The sequence below is a fragment of the Cetorhinus maximus genome, chromosome 12 (genome assembly GCF_964194155.1).
Source record: "Cetorhinus maximus chromosome 12, sCetMax3.hap1.1, whole genome shotgun sequence".
Lineage (NCBI taxonomy): Eukaryota > Metazoa > Chordata > Chondrichthyes > Lamniformes > Cetorhinidae > Cetorhinus > Cetorhinus maximus.
Window position 1 is genome coordinate 40633955 of NC_135890.1, and position 21294 is coordinate 40655248.

The 21294-nt window shown below is 37.6% G+C and overlaps 1 protein-coding gene across 6 annotated transcripts in view; it reads left to right on the top strand.

Annotated features, from left to right (window-relative positions):
- bltp3b (bridge-like lipid transfer protein family member 3B) overlaps positions 1-21294 on the top strand; it is a 146796-nt gene that overhangs the window by 84760 nt on the left and 40742 nt on the right. For 2 of the 6 annotated variants that reach the window (XM_078553434.1, XM_078553436.1), the window contains 5 exons: positions 1583-1724; positions 3747-3821; positions 5267-5457; positions 6512-8037; positions 12918-13093. In XM_078553434.1, coding sequence (XP_078409560.1) covers positions 1583-1724; positions 3747-3821; positions 5267-5457; positions 6512-8037; positions 12918-13093 — 2110 coding nt within the window. Of the gene's footprint in view, positions 1-1582; positions 1725-2856; positions 3672-3746; positions 3822-3982; positions 4105-5266; positions 5458-6511; positions 8122-12917; positions 13094-21294 lie in introns of those variants that run through there. The other 4 variants (XR_013578119.1, XM_078553435.1, XR_013578120.1 and 1 more) reach the window with 4 other exon arrangements.

The window sequence follows — 21294 nt, forward strand, 5'->3', positions numbered from 1 at the left end:
CAGAAAAACCTATTGATTCCAGCCTTGATCATTTTAATTGATACGCCTTATGGTAGAGAGATTTTCAGATTTCCACAGGCAATAATGTGGAAAAACGCTTCATGATTTCACTCCAAATGGGCTAGCTGTAATTTTAAGATTATGCCCTCTTGTGCCGTATGCCCCACCTGATACTAAAGTACAAAATTCATATGTTTTGAGCAAGATTAGAGAGTTGAAAACATTTTTCCTCATATAGGTTAATGGATATGTTGAATGGATTCTGAGAGAAATAAATTGATTTGGGACTAATAAACGCATTTTAAAAGAAAAAAATGAAACATGGTCATGTTCTGTTGGGCAGACAAATTGAAGGTTGCAGGGATAACAGCGGCATTGGTTGCTTTTTTAGAAATGAGAGGGGAGTGAATTTTGACTTCCCTTAAGAGTGATATGGAAAGTAATTCCATGGTAGACGAACCAGACAAAAGCAAAATATTGTGGGTGTTGGGGATATGAAATACAACAGAAAGTGCTGGAAATAGCAAATCAGATTAGGCAGCATCAATGGAGAGAGAAGCAGAGTTAATGTTTCAAGACCTTTCATCAGAATTCCCCACACAATTCACTGAACAAGCAATAGACTGTTTAACAATTATGTTTTGTGGCTTTAAAAGGACACAGCTGCACATTAGCAGCACACATTAGATTATACATTAAATACATAACATACTTGTTATTTCAGAATGGCATATAGGCTGAATTACTGAGTGTTTGTCACATTTCAGGCATCAATCCAGATGTCAGGTACACCCAAATTTCACGTTTAAAGAAAATGACAAAAACATCAGCAAGTAGCAAGCAGGAATGAAAACCACTAAAGTGTTGGACTCTCCACAAATCTAAGAATTTGTTATTGCTTTAAAATTTGCAATATCATTGAGGCATAAATTGCAAAACTTGCAAAAATGATTAAACTTACCTGTACAATAGCATTTTCTGTATTTGAGGTGCTCTAAACAATGTTTCCAGACAGAGTTGGAGTTGTGTGTCATATAGCCATCACTTATACCTGAAGAAGTTCACAGGTTGCAGACCATAGCTTCCAAAATGCAGTTGCATCTTCGACTCTGTCCTTTTGTCATTCATAAGAAGACTGGCTATTCATAGAATATGCTGACTTGCTTACTGTAAGCACTGATTGGCCTAAGTTTAGAACTAAAAAGGAATATTTTTGTTGTCTTCAAATGGGGTGACACTGGCAAAGTAATATTCATTGCTCATCACTAGGTTCCCCAAGGGCATTAGGAGTCAACCACATGGCATGAACTGGAATCATATGTGGGCCAGACTAGGTAAGAGCATTAGCCCCTTCCCTGAATGACATCCATGAACCAGTCGGGGTTTTCTTTATGATAGTCAGGGAACTTTCATGACGATTTTCTGGTGCTAGCCCACAAATGATTGCTGTTATTTTGTTCAAATTCACTATTTGCTGTAGTGGGATTTGATTTCAAGATTTTTGGTGCTCTAAAGCTTTTTAGTACTGTTGATATCACTATTTAGGTAACTTCATAAAAATCTTAACTTATTCCTCCTGCAGGTTTCTACAGCAGATCAGCGTCGAGATTCCCCAAAAGCTATGATCTGCTGCAATAAGAAGTCTTTATATCTTCCATCAGAGATGGCAGCTATTCATATTGAATTCACTGAATATTATTTTCCTGATGGAAAAGATTTCCCTAGTAAGAGTTTATATTATACTATTGTATATTATATAAACTTGATCATGTATGTTGGATGAAATGAATTTGCACTGTTCAGTCTCAGGATGGAGAGGAGAAGGTAGGTGAGGTGTCTTTGAAGTTGACATGACTGTAAGATGGTGCCAACTGACAGATTGTTTTTGTAGATATCAAAAATGATGAGTGTCAGTAGACAGCATTGCCTGACCCTTGTTTAAGAGAGAGAGGTTCAGTGAGATTTCCATCTGCCCTTGTCTGGTCCTTGGAGCTGGAGTACTAATCTTGGATAAAATCTATCTTTTTATATGAGCATACCTTCAAGCTTCTTTGAGGAGTGCAAGGCACAAGGTCAAAAAGGATATGGGAAACAATGTTTCCTTCGAGACCAATAATATTCTGCAATCTCGTATAAAGCCAAAACTATCTTAAATATTGCTCTCATGAAAGTGAAATCCAACCTGTTTCTTTCCAATTACTCCATGCACCTTCAGAATGTTCTGTATACTTGATGCAACAAACCAAAGAACCACATGAAGAGCTGATAATATCAACAAGATTCCTTTGCTGTTTTCACTTTGACTGTGTTCCGGAGAATTAAGGATAAGCGTGCCCCAAACAATGAATAAATAATCCTGTTTCCCAGCCTCAGAGGCACAGATCCAAGGTGAGTTGGTGGCCCCTTGCACTAATTCCCAAGACAATTGCTGTTATACCTCCTCTCCCGAGCAGATTTTATGATTTGGTAATGAATACAGTCCACGCCTGCTGTTAGCTGGTAATAATGTGGAGTCCATTATTCTCACAGAAAGATGGGTCATTAAGGCTTTCAAACCTGTGCAGCACTTTTTTTTTCATACCTCCACGTGGATGAATTCTTGCTATGGTCTGCTGGTTCAATTACCAACTGCATTATAATGTTTTGCAGACCCTGAGGTTGCCTTTCTGGATTTATTTGAGAGAACCCATTGGCACAGCCCACCCTCTTGATCATTATTTCATAACAAATTTAGCCAATGGAAAAATGGCTTAGAAACTTTGTGTAATTTTGCACGCTTGAATATTAATGTAACCTACTGATCCCACAATCTCTCTTGTAACTCTCTAGCATAATACACTATCATTTATTTTGCAGCACCTCTCAATTGCTCCAAAGGGGCATGCGGTTCACGTGCATGTGTTGTTCTTCAAACACCACCTGTTTTGGTAAAGAAAATTGAATTGCAACATATTGCATAATACAACCTATTTTTAATTGTCAGAAGGTGTTTGTCCTACATAACCAGGAGATACTAGATACTGTAGCTGTTCTATTACGTTGCCACTGAATTCTGCCAATTAAATGAACTCTGTTGCTAACATCTTATTGTGACCCAGAAATATTAGAACCATTTCATTATGCTGCCAATGGTTGTATTTTATAGTGTTGCATTATTTTATATGCTATTAACACATTGAGATGTGAATGATCCACTTCATTTTAAATATTAAGAACTGTGAAAATATTGACAGTGTAGAAACCTGAAAAAATGTATTTAAGCTCTAAAAGTCTTCCACTTAAAAGTGAATGAATGTCAGCATTGTACCATCACTGTGTTCAGCAGATTTTATTTCAGGGATTGGACTATTTGAGTGAAAACATCCTGGGGAGTATTCACTTCTGGGCAGTGAAAATTGAAATGGAATGTGATAAATGTGGTCAGGGTACCAAAACTTTTTTTTCACCAATGAGGTGAAAAGAACTTATAACCGTAAAAAACTTATACCCATCAAATTTCATAAATATCCTGTAACAAATTAAAATAAAAGTTTATATGCAAAATTGTGTGACAGTAGATAACATTTATTTAGAAAAGAAAATTATTGTTACCTTTGTAGTGTTGTCTGACATTTCTGAGATGCTAACAGCTGTGAGTAGTATCTTCTAATTAAAGTTCCTTATCAACTTTACTCCAGAAAGTATTCTTAAACACAGACTAATTGTTTGCTTTTATTGAAATTCATTCTTGTGGTCTTGTATTATAGCCTTATGGAATGTGTTGGACAGGTTGGACAAGAACCAACATCAGAGTTCTGTCCTAGACCTCCTTTCCTCTACAGGTTACAGTATTATCATCATCTCTAAAGTTGGTTTTTAGTTGGGGGTGATTGTCAAAATCACATAACCTTATCATTCACTGATTTTTGCATGACATTCCTTGAATCATATCTGGGAGAATAAATAATGTGCTTAATTGAAACTTTATATGGGTTTTCACCAGGTTGCATTTTTGCTGAATTCTTGCAAACATCGAAGGCTTAAGGCTGGAATATCACACTCTTGGTTTTAAAAGAAGTCTTACACCAAGGCTTTATGCTAAGAACATAGAATTTATCGTGATAGGTAACATTGAATGTCTTTTTCCAGAACTTGAATTAAACTTGCATATGCAGACTGTAAAGAAATATGAAGTTTTGTATTTTAATCGATGCATCATGGTCTGTATGCTAATTTGGCATGATGACTTTGCTTAGATTTAAAAAGAAAAGTTCTTAGTAAATGTTAAATATTTTGACATTATATTCAGATCATATGCTTGAGCAAAGACTGAATCAAGCCCAACAAATTGATATATTATTTTATTATTTTGAAAGATCACTTAAAGTGAAGAAAATAGAAAGGCTTAAGATTTAAATGAAAATTGAACCTCTGTCATTACTGACTGCCAACTGGATCTTTCCATCAGAAGTATTCCAATCAAATCAAATTTGAAACTCCTGGTTTCAATCAGAGTAAGCTGAAGAAAGGTTCTTAACATTCTATCTTCAGTTTCATTTGGTTGAGATAAAATGCGGATTTTTCTATAAAACTAAATGTAGATATGGGACAAATTTAAAAATCTAAATTGTAGGTTCTGCTCAAATAATGGAAATAATATTAAATCTTTAAGAACATTTATTACACTTAAAAAAATATACTAGCATAATCTCAACCTTTTCACCATTTTATCTCCACTTGTCTTTATCTGTAAAATTGGCATGTCATTAAAACTTTTTAAATCTCACAAGCTTTAGTAGCATTTGAATGCATGCATAATTCTAGCTTTTAATTAACAAAAATTGCTATAACAATGTTATCCTTTTTAGTACTATTGAAAAGATGGACATTAACAAATGTGCAAAACACAGTGCATTAGGTCACAACGGCAAACCACTCTGGTGAAAACCCTGACTCTCTTTCAATATATTGGATTTCACAGCTTGATAAATTACTTTTGTATTAAATCTAGCCCAGAAATGGAATAAATACATTCTGTCTTAATTTTGTAATGGCAAACTAATTTTACATGAAATTTTCTTCTATGCCCTGTCGAGTCAGTGGTCTTCATGGATTAATCCATTAGAAATACTCACCAAGTTTTGTAATTATCAGTATTCTCTTGATAATATCTATGACACAAAAATTATCCCTCATTGGGTTGGAAGTCAGGTTGCCTTTAATATTGATAAGATTATCACTTGCCTCTTCAATTTTTAATAAAGTATGTATGCATTCCTGTCTGCAGTTCCTTGCCCTAATCTTTATGCACAGATGAATGCACTACAGTTCACTCTTGATACCAGGAGCATGTTGTGGTTGAACCAATTTATATTAGACCTGCAGCAGAGTCTGGAACATTTCACAGCGATCTACAAACTTGATAGTGGGAAAGAAGATGAACATGTCGACGTACGAATTGGTGGACTGATGCTCAAGGTATAACATTGCAGCTGAAACCCAGAAACCTTAAAATTAATCTGTGGAACATTATTTCTTTAACGCATAGGTCTAAAATTTCTTTCTCTCAGTGGAGACTTTTAACACTAATATCCCATCGCTTAATTTCAAGGCCAGTGTCTCCCAGTTTCTGTATATCTGGTTTTCATCATATACTTGTAAAACTTGAAAATAATCCAAAAAAATTGAGTCCAGTAAAAACTGAAACTGGAGGATAACCTAAAGTTGCCATAAAACATTGGCTGGCAAACAGGAATCCACCTTGTTCTGTGGATGCCTAAGTTGCATCCCTGTGTGCTAGCTAAAACCACTGTTCATAAATTGTGTAGAAATAATATCCAAAAGTAGAAAGATCAACAAAATAGTACTGAGTACAATATAGTGACGATTGACTATTTAAAAAAATATTGTATGCAAGTTTATGCACTCTCCTCATCAAGAAATGAACAGACCATGATGGCATTTATATAAGTTGATTGTTATGGTGCTTCTGTTGCCCACTTGCCTGCTAAGGTGTGGCAAATAGAAAACTGAAGAGGATAAGAAAATTAAAAACAAACTACTGCGGATGCTGGAAATCTGAAACAAAAACAGAAAATGCTGGAAAAACTCAGCAGGTCTAGCAGCATCTGTGGAGAGAGAAACAGAGTTAACGTTTCGAGTCCGTGTGACCCTTCAGAGCCCATAATCTAGAAAATTCCTAGATTATGAGCATGCTCTTCTTTTGATGCTCAGTTTCTTTGCATTAGCTAGGAAATCAAAATGTTAAGTTATGCATGTTATAAATCGCAGGCAGGCCATTCAGCCCAACCAGTCCATATCAGCATTTACCATAACCCCCCTCCCCACCAATCAGAAAGCCCTAATCAAATTTACTCACTTTACAACACTGAACATGCAAATTTATGTAAGCTTGACTTTATAAAATGGTCCTAGAAGTATTTTGTGAATGCAACATATTGAAAAAATGAATTTGTTATTAGCTGTTTTTCTAAGTTGCTTAAATTTTGAAAATATCTTTGTTTTATATCAGTTTATTGTTCCAGCTGATAAGAGACCTGATGATCATCAAGACCATCCACAATCAATTTCTATTCAGATAGCAGAGGTAATAGCTACAAATACAAGGCACTCACCAAAGTGTACACGAAGTGACTTGGAAGCCATGCTACAGGAATTCAAAGATGTTAACTTTTTTAGCAAAACATTCACAAACTTTCCCAAAACAACAAAAAGTTTCAATGTACTGCATCCTGTATTTGAAAGGCATGCCCACGAGCAGGACACGAAGTTGCATGATGTTTATAAGGGATTAGTTACTCCAAAGTTGAGTGCAAATGCATTGAAAACTTTTGCTGCTACGGACCTGTGGGCCATACACTTTTCTCAGTTTTGGGTCGACTTTGAAGGAATGAAGAGTGGGAAAGGAAGACCTGTGGGATTTGTAGATTCTTTCCCTCTTTCTATCTGGGTTTGTCAACCCAATAGATTTGCAAAATCGCAAGAATCTTTCCTGTCTTCCAGACAGTCTGCTTCTCAAATACCCAAAAGTGAATCCATTGACTTGAGCATCCGTTTGCAACGTAAAAAGCTCTTGAGGGAGTACTATAGTACGGAATCCGAACCACTAACGAATGGACTCGGAAGATTGAATTCTTTAGATGGTGATGCTGGATCTTTGAAATCCTTGCAGTCTTCAGATGCTGATATACATGTTCTTATACATACTCAAAAGCACGTGAGCATGCAGGTTAATCATCATCAATACTGCTTCATGCTCCGCCTTCAACAGTCAATAAAAAGGCTTCAGGAACAATTTCAGAAGAACGTAGAGAAGGTGACTGGAAAGCCAGTGGAGCAGACAAAAGTTTGTATTGGGCTGATAATTAAAAGTGCTGAAGTAGCTTTAATGCTTCATCCATTGCCTCAACCTGAGGCAAGTAGTAAGGCTCCAGCAGAAAACAGGAGTCCTACAGAATCTGACCTTTCACCTTGTGAAAGTAGAGAAACTCTGGCAGCTGAGAATGAAGTACCAAGTGATGATTCAGGGACTGACCATCTCAGCAGAAAAACACTTAATGAATCACAAAATACTGAAACTGAAAGTATAGATAAAAGTACTGTCGAACCTATGGTTTCTAAATCATACAGTGACTCAGCTTTGATAAAAGGAATGACATCAGAGTCCTCGTTCGATGGTATTGTTAGTCAGTTTCCAGTATCATCAGGTGTCTCTGGAAATATCGAAGGAACTCATTTGGAAGATAAAAATCAGCTCAGTGAAGTCGCAAAGATTTCAAACGTTGAGGTGCTCAATGTTTCTCAAAGCATGGAACCACTGAATGTTTACACAATAAACAAAGATGAATGCAATAGTCTTCCTTTGTGTAAGGAAAATTATCAAGAGGAAATCTCAAGTGCTTTGCAAAACAAAAGGAATGGAACCATAGATTCATTAAATGATTTAAAATGTGACCAAGACAATCCCTTTCAAAACTTTGATTACAGTAAAGAAACACCACCTTCAACAAAGTTGGTGTTACCTCAGTCGGTATCAAGGTATGCAGCTATTTGAAGTCAGCATTTATCATTATTTGAAGGCAATTTAGGATAATGCATGGCCATACAGCAGTTCTATTATGGGTTAGTATTAATTTCATTTTTGGCGTAGTCTATAGCTGTTGGTACTTTTTTCTTAACTGCTTCTTGTAATATTCCCCTATTTATGCGGTAAAAATATGGCTTAATGTTAGACGTTAGAATTATTTTCACATAAGGAGAGCAAGAGACCAACCAAGCTCCTCTTCAGTGCTGACAGAAGTGGATTTTTGTTACATTTGGGAAAAACATACTTTTCAATTCTCTGGGCTGGAACCTGATTGATTATAGTGTTCACAAAAGCTAAACGACCTAAAATGCAACCTAAATCATCATCTCTGCAATGTTGAATGTGCATACCCTTATTATGAATATCTGCAACTCTGTTCTGGCCTATATCTTCATGCAGTTACAGGTCTGTCTTTCTTGCTTATATACAGTTTAACTTGTTTTAAAAGTATAGCTTCAAAATTTATACATTAGCAGTGGAGCTCTATTTAGTGGCCACATCGTGCAGAACGCTTAACTTTACTGTATTAATAAATAACATTATATTTGCTGAAGCACTAGGTGAAGTAAACCTATAAACAAATGTCGGACTTGAAATAGACAATCATTGCAATAAGTGATGCAGAAAAGTTAGCAAAGATGATGATGGATCAACAATGGGAAATCTTCAAATATGAAAGAGATAGGACAGTTAAATAGGGCATGAAGCGAGTACATGGATTAATGGACTTCTGTGGATAAATAGACTAACATTAAACTTAAACTTATGAGATCATAAAATATAGGAGCAAAAGTAGGCCATTTGGCCCATCAAGCCTGCTCTGCCATTCAGTCAGATCATGGCTGATCTGATTGTGCCCTCTACTCCACTTTCCTGCCTGCTCCCCATAACCCTTGACTCCCCTGTCATTCAAAAATCTGTCTAATTCAGCCTTGCAGTTAATCAATGACCCTGCCTCTACTGGTCTGTGTGGATGAGAATTCCAAAGACTGATGACCTTCAGAGAGAAAAAAAAATCTTTCCTCATCTTTGTCTTAAATGGGAGATCCCTTATTTTTAAACTGCCCCCTAGTTCTAGATTCCCCCATGAAGAGAAGCATCCGCTCAGCATCTAGCTGGTCAAGCCCCTTCAGAATCTTGTATGTTTCAATAAGATCACCTCTCAGATTTTTAAACTGCAATGAGTATAGGCCTAATCTGCTCAACCCTTTCCTCCTAAGACAACACCTTCATCCCAGCAATCAGCACAGTGAACCTTCTCTCAACTGCTTCCAATGCATGTTTATCCCTCTTTAAGTAAGGAGACCAAAACAATATGCAATACTTGAGATAGGGCCTCATCAATGCCCTGTTCAGCTATAGCATGGTCCCCCTACTTTCATATTCCATCCCTTTCAATTAAGGCCAGCATTCCATTTGCCTTCCAACTCGCTGTACCTGCATGCTAACTTTTTGTGATTCGTGTACAAGGGCACCCAAATCCCTCTGTACCACAATATTTAGCATTCTCCCTAATTAAATAATTTACTTGTCTACTTCCTGCCAAAGTGGACAATCTCACATTTTCCCACATTATACTCCATCTGCCAAATTTTTGCCCACTCATTTAACTTATCTATACCTCTTTGCAAACTCTTTGTATCCCCCTCTCAACTTGCTTTCCTGCCTATCTTTGCACCGTCAGCAGATTTGGCTACAAAAAAGCCTGTCCCTTCACCCAAGTCATTAATATAGTAATATAGATCATAAATAGTTGAGGCCCCAGCATTGATCCCTGTGGTACTCCACTAGTTACAGTTTGTCAAGCTGAAGATGCTCCATTTATGCCAACTCTGTTTTCTGTTAGTTAACCAATCCTCTAACTATGCTAATAAATCACACTCAACGGCATGAACTTTTATCTTGTGGAGTAACCTTTTATGTGGCAACTTGTTGAATAGTGGCCTTTAGGAAACCCAAATACATTACATCTACTGGTACCCATTTATCCACCCGGCTTAAGGTGTTCGGTAAAACTGGGACTACAAATCCAACAATGAGAAATGTAAAAAATGTAGTAAGAAAATAAGAGATGATTAAAGTGGTCCTGTAGGTATTCCAGAATATGATGTGAAGCAATTGTTACAGAAAATTAGAGAAGGGTTGTTTTCTGAACAAATTAGCAAGGTCATGGTGGGTAAGTCAATGACTTACCATTGCAAGTGTCCCTTGGATTTTGGATGGGGCTTCCACATGCCTGTCTGTACTGTTTCATCCCACCCCAAGTCCAAGGGACAACAACATTACTATAAACAGGATGGGTATCTGTGTCATTTGTGCATCTGCCCCACTGGGCTGGAGGAAGAATTGGGAACAGTAATATGGGCTCCCACTTTCACAAGTATTTAATGCTGGAAAGGAAAGTAGACCTACACTATTCAGGCATATGTTCCTCTTGGGTACAAGAGAAGGAACTAGCAGTATTTCTGATGGGTGACATCTCAATTTGTTGTTCACTTTATGACATGGCAGATGATGTGTGCCAGGCAGACCAAATCCACAAGGGAAACTTGGTCGTTCCATCACAATGGTTTTGCAATTTGTATTTATTACAAGAAAGATGTGTGCACTGAATTCAGAAGTAATGAGTCCACCAAGACCTTTAGCAGTTTTAAAAATAAAATTAAAATATTTAATTACAAAATAAAAGCTTTCAAGCACATACATAAGACTGCAGTTACTTACTACAAAACAATTCCTGAAATTCCTAATTAACCTGACTCCCAGTTACAAACCCCCTTTAAGGCAACAGTCCAAATAGATATTAGATTTAAAATAAAACCGGCAAATTAACACAGTACCCACTTGACAGTGGAATTCCAAATGGCTTTCCCCAACTTCAGTTACTGAGCACAGCCGACTTATGCACAAATGGCTGGAGGGTTATTGAAGGCTGTTTCACACATTCCTGTTAGGTCTTACATGGCCCTCTCCTGACATAGCTTTTCATTCCCCTTTATATATGTCTCTCTCTCTTTAATACGTAAATTTTATTGTTCCATATGTCTTTGGAACGTACCTTTCCCATAATATAAAAACTTGCAGGCTGCAATATTGTCAGTAACCTTTGAGAAAAATAAACACACTCCTTAACCTTGCTCATCTGGCTAGATGTAAACAGACTAACATCCCTTTGAAATCCAAACAATCCCTTCACTTATCTAAAAATGCAAATTCCCTTCACACTTTACATGCTAAGCCAGCATCCAAATTTACTCATTAGCATTTCAAACATATTTCTACACCTAGCTTTTGCCACTTCAAAGCTTGCAGTCTACCTGACTCCAAATGTAATTAAATCACACACAACCAACTATACTCACCCCCATAACCCTATTTCACAATTAACCAGAAAAATATTATGAAAATGATTATATTTTCATAACAACTTGCCTTGGTGATGGCATCTTTACGTGGCTGAACCCAGGAAATTGTAGCCCTATATCTTAATTATTTTAGATGAACTTTGGATGGATAAATATTAGATTATGATTGCAAAGAGCATGGAACCAACATATAATTCACTTGCTTTTGATTTTATTTTTGTATATCTGTCACTTTGAAACATGGAAGTTCATAAGCATTTTATGCTGATTTGAATATCCAACACTTCTTTTGATCCTCTTCATATGCTTTTTAAAATTCAGTTTATTCTTCCGCTCCCTGGTAAGTTATGCTGCAACATGCACCTTTCTCCATGCAAAGTGTGACCAGTGGACCTGTTCCAATCTGTGCTTTTGTCTCCTTTAACTGGGTACCTGGAGATCACAAGAATAGTCTAGATTGGCTTGCTTTTTACTGCAAATCATTTTGACTACTCTTGCTATTTTGGCCTGTGAACTCAGGCACATTGTTATATTGTTTAGTTTTGTTACAGTAGAACTGCTTTGTCACAAGATAAAGTCTTTTTGACAGCAATGCACCAACTTTACTGATTATGCTTCAAGTGGAAAATATATTAATGACTGAACAGCATCCTCAGAACCAAGTTGGATTTATTTATGACTAAGTAAAAAGCTAAAGGTTAGACGTTGCATTTCAGGGACACCTCAGTATTTGTCACTGCCATGACCTACAAAGAGTGAAGAAAATTAATTGCTCCTACTGATAGTTTGTGATGCTCAGGTTGTGTTATGAGGCCTTGATAAGCATAGTATATTTGGAAATGCTATTCATCTTCAAGCATTGCAGTGGACCAGTGGTATGGTGTGCCATATAGATTTCCACATGAATTTTTGATTTGAGCAGTTTATCACACATCCAATTTGGGCCTAGCAGACATTAAGGTTGCATATAATATGATGATGAAGGCTTCCTGTACGGTTTCATTGCAGGGAAACAAGTGTAAGTACATGAGCCATGATGCCAATCCATGTCCTGCCCTCCTTATGAACCTTTGTCCTGTTTTTCACCTGACAGAAGTTAACCTTGCTTGCTGGGATGTGCATAGTGGAAGCCAGACACTTCCCATATCACAATCCAGCTACTTCTGTCCATGTCTTCGCAACCGCTTCAAGAATGGCATTGTCAGGAATTCTGGCAGGGGTTCTTTGCCTGGCTTTTTGACCGTGGAACAATACTTGGCATGGGAGCCTCAAAAGAAGGGGATAAGATAACAAACACTTTTTTTTTCTTTTAAACCTTCGTAAGTTTTTATTTTGGTTGCAGCAATTTTTTAACAATCTGTGACAATTCTTTTTGAAAAGAATGCAATGTTCATACACTTTTACAAAAGGGACATCTGTAAACCGGCATCTAAATTCTTTACTTTGAATTTTCACATACAAATTAGTGGGAAACTGAAGGATCGTGCACAACCCTCCTTGACTAACTATCCTGTAGTGTATAAAAATGTGAGGAGAAGCCCATCTCAGATTTCACTGGACACTATATCAATTGACAGCAGTCTGCTGGAGGAACAGTTCTTAGAGAGTGATGGGAATGAAAGCCTCCTTTTGTTGGAAAAGGGTAAGCTGTGTTTTATAATTCAAACCTTTGTTTCATTTTTTTAATTGTAGACAAATGCTTCACAATGCAGATATTAAAATAGAATCAGCATTTACACCACAAGGTCTTAACATTGAAAGCTTATTTAACTGCCATAAAGCTTTAGAGATTAATGTGTTGCACAATACTGCATGATATATAAATTTGTGCAGAATCATTTTGTATACCATGAAAATAAAGTTATTCAGTTAAATTGTATTTTTATATTTTGCCACAGCAGCTTTCTCTTGTAAATTTGAGTTTGTAGATTAATTTAACAAGTAGCTGTTCATAGTTTATACTAGTTCTCACAGAAGAATCACTGCAAATCAGGATTACTTTACTAATACTACAGCAAAATAGAAACCTGTTTCTGACCCACCACAACTTAAAAATTGTTCTGTGTTGCCAGTTTCTGTGTGAATGCATAGCAGATTATTTTCATGCTTGCATAAAAAAACTCATGAAAATGTACTGAAAATTTTAACTAACTGGAACGTCAAGGTATAAGAAAGTAATTTAATGTTTTGCTCAAGTATAATTGGTACCGTACACAGTCTGAACCCTGTTCCGTTTGAATGATCCTGATCCAAACTCATTGTGATGTGTTCAAAGTTTATATTTATGGCTAAACACTTGTGTTTTTATAGTATTAGGAAAATATAAAAGTTTACTTTACAAATAGTGGGACATATAACAGTTGGTTTTACATCACATGAAATACTTTCCATGATGTCAGAATGGAGGACTGTGAGAAACAATTTGATGGTTGTGTCATTGAAACTAATCAGCTATTCGGTTTGTGTATATTAATATTTACATCTAGTTTTTAAAGTGATATACACAAGATTAAATTTGTAAGATATAACTTGCATTTCATTTTTGATAGTGAGTTGTGATATAGCTCGCAGATTCATTGTTTAATATTTATTCAGCCTTCTGATATTGTTAACACAAGGAATAAAGTAGAATAGAATAGCATGTTGATACTTAAAGGCCCTTCAGCAGTTCATTCTTATTCCATGTACAGCAGTAATATAGCCCAACTTTAATGGACTCATCCCAGTCACAAATGAAAACATTATCTTGATGTTGCATTAAGGTGGTTGCAAGTGGCCTCTTACTCCTGCATTATGTAAAGCCCCAGAATATGCACCATGGTGCCAGTTCATTTCTTTTCCCAGCTGTGATGTTTTTCACATCATACCCTTCAATTGCAAATTTGCGAAAAAAGGCTTCCAACTTCACCACAAGGGTACACCATACTAGACAGACAGAATATGGAACATTGTTAGTTAAGCTAGCTTATCTTTTTTTTAAGTTTCTCAGGGGTCTGTACTCTCTGTAGTGGGCAATGAATGTCAAAAAATATATTAGCTACCCTTCTAAGGGGAAGCATACAAGAAAAGTAAAATGAAAACTAAGCCTCATGTGTTGAATGTCTAAGAGGATGTTATGATCCTAGACCAGACCCTGAAGTTTTTGATAAGATCTGATTAGGGACCAGTAACGTTTTGTTTAAAGTGAACAAGTTTGAGATTCAAGTTACTTGCCAAGAGAATAAAACCACAAGATCCAACGGGTTTTGAACAAAGAATAATAAACTTTACTGTGCAAAGTCAAAAAGATAAAACATTGCACAGCAACTATCTTATACTCTAACATTCAGGGTTAATATGAGGTACCTGTGAATTAACAAGCAAACTGATCGGAAACACCACAATATACACTAGATAACAGATGCAACCAAGACATCCCTCGGATTTCTCAGCAATCCACCCAGACAACGGTAAACACCGTGAGTCAACCAATCTCGTTGAAACTCTATCTCCCTCATGAGGGACTCCAAACTTTTCACTTTTGAATATTAAGCCTCTGAATTCCCTCAAAGCTACTCCAACTTGGATTGTCTCAACAACTGCATGCCTCTCAGGGTTTTACTTTCGTCTCACGAGACTCCGTTCACCTGGATTTCTGAGTGTGCAATCCAGCCTATACTTACTGGCCCAATTTCAGCTCTTAAGCCATCTATCTTCACTGCGCTGGCACTGCCCCTAGATTTCACCAAGTTCCAATCTCCCCAGCTACACCAAGCTACAAATGACTCCCAGGGCTTCTCCTGAGACTTAACTGTTTACAGCTCGGAGCTAATGATCTTCTGCCACCTTTTCAGCTCCCCAGGACGACTTCTGAGCCTTAGCTCCACAGCGCTATCAAACTGCTCCTGGGACTTCTTCTGAGCCCCAACTACACGTAGTTAAACAGCAACAATTTTGCTGCCTGGAGCCTGCTAACAGCAGCACCTTTTTTGGTATGGCCTTTTCCCCTGCTGCAAAATATTCACTTCCCCATCAAACACACACATTATTGAACCCCTAATCCCCGCCCATCTCCATGACACGTAGCCTTCCAGGGTTCACTGCTTTTAAATTAATTGCAGCTGTAACTCCCAAAACAAAACTCCCTGGGCTGCATTTCTTTGCAAGTAGCCGAGACACCTCATCTCCAATTCTCTAGCTGAGTAAACCCACCTGCTGTTTTATGATCTTGCATTTCTAGCTGTTAACCCCTAAAGTCAATGGCCCCAACTTTTTAAGTGTATTAGTCTTCAAGCTGCTTGAGTTGCATTTATCCCATTTTCTACAGTTAATTTTTAGTTCTGGGAAGATTAAAGTTATCTCTAAATATTACTATATCACTAGGTATTTTTTATAATAATAGTAACAGTTATTACTGAGACTTAATTTATGATGCAAATTCAGCAAAGTAGTTCTGACACGATTTCTTGACCAAAGGGCCGCATGGTCCCACACAGTTACTTTACCCGTGTCAGTTGCCGTCACTGATTGACAGGCTATCATGCTGAAGTTGATGGCAGCAGTTTTACGTCATTGAGTTAGCAGAAAGATACAGGTTTTCGGCGCATTCCTCTACTATCCATGTTTGTGTACTTAGCTTTCTGGGGAAACATCACTGCGGACATTACTGATTCTTTGAACTATCAGAGAGGGTTATCACCTTAATTCCATGAGCACACTTGGAAGATTAATGTTACAATTTTCAGTTCTGTCTTGGATATTCTCTAGGGTAAGGCTCTGCTAATCACTCCCAGTGATTAGCAGCACCAGTATATTCTGGAATGTTCCCATACAGCCCAATATTTAATTTATACAACAGCGCAATGTGAGATGTGATCTGAATAAATCGTATCTTTTCAATTAAAGGTAAATGTGAGTTCTTCAATCCTTTTGAAGGTGAACTGAAACATCTAGTGAGAGGAGGGCAGATACAAATCATTAATTTGTTTAATTTTATGAGCAGCAAGTGAATGTACTAAGTGACAGATGTAAGTGAATGTTGCCATGATTCAGCTAAATGCAGAATCCTCCAAGAACAAGAAAAATCATAAAACAATTCCACACCAAACTTATTAATGAGTTTTCATAACTTGTCTAGCCATCTGATTGTGACTTGCTCTGGGCTTGCGTGTGAGTTTCTTCTCACTGGGCCAGGCTTTGTCCCCAGACTTGTGCGACAGTCCTTTTCTCTGTGTAATCACAGAATGTGGAAAAGCTGTCCCTTTGAATTCCTTCCTGTTCAGTAATTTGCTAGTTCACCTGTCACAAAAGCCTGTTGTAACACAATTCAAATATGCCAAACAAATATGGTTTACAATTTAATCCCTTAATTATGTAGGCAGTCTTTGACACACACATTACATCTCAGCTGTAGACATACAGAGAATCAAACAATATTACCCTGTTTTTTTCCTGTGTAGAGGCATAACCTTCCTCAATCGTTTCGACCCTGGCTTTACAAATTGCTAAGGAATACTCAATCTTCATATGCCTCTAGTCATGCATACTGTCTTGATTGATTCGTTATGGCATAGCAAGAGTTATTATGAACATGACCCCCAGAAATGAGAATGATGTTCCTACCAATATCCAGATGACCAATCTGTTCACCATCTCGGATATAACTAATAAACCTGAACACTCTGTCCCATCTCCTTATATCTAGGCTGTCTTGGCTATCTCATTTCACAATGTGGGGGCAAAAAAGGCCAACAGACACAAATCTCACATCCTACAATTCACACCCTGCACTTCAACAGAAGCTAAATAGCACTGTCAGCTAAATTGTACCCTGACACATTTAACCCTAAATCCTGGGAATAAATAGCTCTAATCGTTGCACTATTTCTAGCTGTACAAATCCATAAACCATTTGTTAATAAAAATAAATGAAAACTTTAATCATATGATATTAAATCAAGTCCTAATCCAAAGAATATATTTATATGAGAATATCCTAGTGCACTTACCCTTTGGGTTGTGGATCTCAAGAAACCACCCCCTGCTGTTTAAAAAAGATAAGTAGGGCCACTTTGTCTTACTGGCAAATGAGCTTGGATGAGACTCTCATTGTCTCCATTTACACTGAGCTACAGTATTCCGCAAATTGATTTGTTTAACTTTAATACACATCTTCAACGCCCATTGTTATGACTTCAAGCCCGTGCAAAATCACTTGTTTTCTGAGAGATTTAAAACAACACATTTCCAAATAATTTCAGTGAAGAAAAAATGATCAAAAATGATCATGACTGGTACTTAAGGTCTCATGATCTGGCCTTTATGTCACAGAACAATATTTTCGGCTAAAATAGAAAGAACAATAGTATAGGAGTGATAGAGTTTATCTGAGAAGGTGGCAATCCCTTTCTTTTCCAGACTTGAAAAAGGCAGGGGAACTTCATCCAATGGCACTTGATTATAAGCTGATACCTAAAGCAAAAAATATTCAAGATAATCACACCATTGCAGCTAATCCATGTCGTGTTTTCAGGGGATGCATGCTTCCATATTGCAGTATTGGAATGCCACCAGAAATTTCTTGGGTTAAAGTGATAAAGTTGCAGCAAGCACGCCAATCCTAGCGGTTTCATGAAGTGGCTGTTTGTTGTTATAGGATATTTCAGCATGCACATCTCCATTCATATTAGTATATGGATCAGTTAATTAACTTGTACATTGGGGCCATATGCCTCTGGTCTGTCAGCATAGTAAGGAATTGGAGGTCAGGACAAGTAAACATTAGAAGTGTTTCCCTGGCATATCAATCGTTATTATTATCGTGAAGCTAACTCTATCGGGTACATTGCTAAACCTTGGTATGTGGCAAGTGGTATTTTTGACAACGCTACAATGGCTTGATACATTAAGATACAGCCCTTCTAGTACATTGGTGTGTGAGTCAGGAAATTACACTTTCGACACAACCTGTAGCTATGGTACACAGAGGGCAGATTACTTCACAGTTTAAATGGAAAATTAGGAAATTTTCTGGACTTGAAGGCATCTGTGCGGTAGACCTATTTGCCTTAGCTGGACAGCGATCAATTTCCATGTTTCTGCTCAAGGATAGAGGCTGTGTATTGGATATTGTTTCCATTTCCTGTATGAAATTCCTCTACTTGATCCTATGGATAGTTGACGAGGTATGAGTTTATTGAGCAAATGCTACACTGCCCTTACTGGCCCCATACTCTGATTCCCTGACATTCTGTTAAGAGGCGTTGGCAGGATTCATTGCATTGCAAGAGGGTCAAGTTGCACAGAAGAAGGGGATACATGTAGCATCCAAATCTCAATGTTCAGGTTGATAACTTGATGTTCAAAGTTAAAGACTGTTGGATCAGAATCTCCCAGGTGGTTGAAGTAACATTTAATTCCCACAGTATCCATTAATACTGCTGTTAAGACAAAAAGGGAAACATTTATACAGCAGTGTTCCACTAAGTGGCTTTATGTTATCTTGTGTAACCTACGTACCACTAGCAACTGTTGGAACACAAGGCTTTACAGGTCAGATTGCTATTTTAGGCTTTGATGACCCATTTGCATTTAGCTTGTTAGCAAATTTTCTCTTGGTATTTCATTTTATGCAAGCTAGACAAATTGTTCCCAGTTAGGCTGTCCCTAGTTCCCAATTGGAACATTAATATGGTACTTCATAAGCTAATGTACTCATTATCCAAATCTTGTTGAACAAGAGCATTTTAATTTTCTTCAATAAAAAAACTGCACTGTAATTGTTAGATTATTCAGAAATTTAGTGAACTGTAAACCTTTATTATAGGGCAGTAATGCACTGAATTGGAAGTAGGCTTTTGACTTGGTTACAAATTGTTTTGGAGTTAAGAGGCAGAGAGTGGGGATGAACGGTGAGATGTGACAAATGATGTTGCCCAAGAACCTGTACTGGGGCCTCTGTTTTTCATTATATTTAAATATTAATGACTTGGATGAAGGAATAGAGAGTTGTTTATCTAAGTTTGCAGATGACACTAAGTTATGAGGGACAGTAAGTAGTACAGGAGCAGGAAGTTGCAAAGGGACAATATTGACTTTTATTTATATAGTGCCTTTAAATAACAAAACATCCCAAGGTGTTTCACAGGAGCATTATTGAACAAAATATTAAAACAAGCCACATGAGTTATTAGCTCAGATGACTAAAGAGGCAGGTTTTAAAGTGTTTCTTAAACAAGTGAAATGAGGTAGAGAAGCAGATAGGTGTAGGGAGGGTAGTCCAGAACTTCGGGCCCAGGCAGTTGAAGGCACGACCACCAATGGAGTGATTTGGGAGTTCAAGCACACATCATGAAAAGCTGGTAAACAGATACAGAAAGCAATTAAAAAAGCTCATGGAACTTTAGCCTTTATCTACAGAGAGTAAGTTGTGTCTTGATTGTATTGAGCCTTGGTCAGACCCATCTGGGGTACTGAACACACTGCACCTCAGGAAATATGTGTTGACCTTGATTGAGGTTGTGTGGGGGTGGGGGAGGGGTGGGGGGCGCTCCGAGGTTAAGTTAAGTTAGTTGAAATTCAGAACTCTCCCATCTCTTTCAATCCCTCTACTGCTTGAGTTGTCAGAGTGCTTGTCTGATATCCAGGCTTGGGTGCACCAGAAAATCTTCAAACTTAGCATGGGTAACACGAAAGCTTTCGCTGTCTGTACTTGGAGGGTGTTTGTAAATCCTGCATCCTATTCAACCTTGAGATCAACCTCCAACTCCATATCCCATCCATTACAGAGACTGCCAATTCTTAACATCGCCTCCTTCCAACCCGTGTCAGCCCATCTGCTGGTGAAGTCCTCATTCATGCTTTTTTCACTTCAAGACTTAACTGTTCAGGTGTTCCCCTGAACAGCCTCCCATATGCTCCATTAATATCAATTCAACAGCAGCCATTTATATTAATAAATAGTGCCTTTAACGTAATAAAACATCTCCAGGCACTGCTCAGGAGCAATCTAAATCAAAATTTGACATGGAGCCACATAAGATTTAAGGTTGATGAAAGGAGTAAGTTTTAAAGAGCTTCTTAAAGGAAGAAAGAGAGGTAGAGAAGCACAGAGATTTGGGAAAGGAATTGCAGAGCTTTGGATCTTGGCACAGTTACCATTGGTACAGCAGTTAAACTCAGTGATGCTCAAGAGATCAGAATTTGAGGTGCACAGATAACTTGGAGAGCTGTGGGACTGGATGAAATTGGAGAAAGGGAGAGTCGAGGCCTTAGAGGAAGTTGGAAATAAAAATAAGAATTTTAAAATCAAGACATTGCTTAACTGGGAGCCAGTGTAGGCCAGTGAGGGTGGGTGATCGGGATTTGGCGTAACACAGCAGCAGAGATTTAGATGACCTGAAGTTTACAAAGTGTAGATTATGGGAGGTCAGCCAGGAGTGCGTTGGAATAGTCAAGATGAGGGGCAACAAAAGCATGGAGTCTGGGAAGAGTGTCCTGCAGTCAGCATAGCGGTGAAGCAGTCTGGGAAGAGTGTTCTGCAATCAGCATCGCAGTGAAGCCGTCTGGGAAGAGTGTCCTGCAGTCAGTTCTTGTTGCAAATAATGAGTGACATCACAAGACAGCACGACAGAACAGCAGAGAGATCAGAACCAGCGCAAATGCAGGGAAACTTCAAAAAGTGATGCTAGCACAAAGGTGAGAGCTGATTGGTGAGTAGTGTGTAAGTGTTTTTCTCCAGTTTTTTTCTCCAGTTTAAAATAGATTAAGCTAAGGAAAGGTAAGGGTTCTAGTTTTTATTTAAAGCACATAAATAATTTAACTTTTTTTTTACTGTATTTAACTTTAAGGGTTTTTTTTCAACTA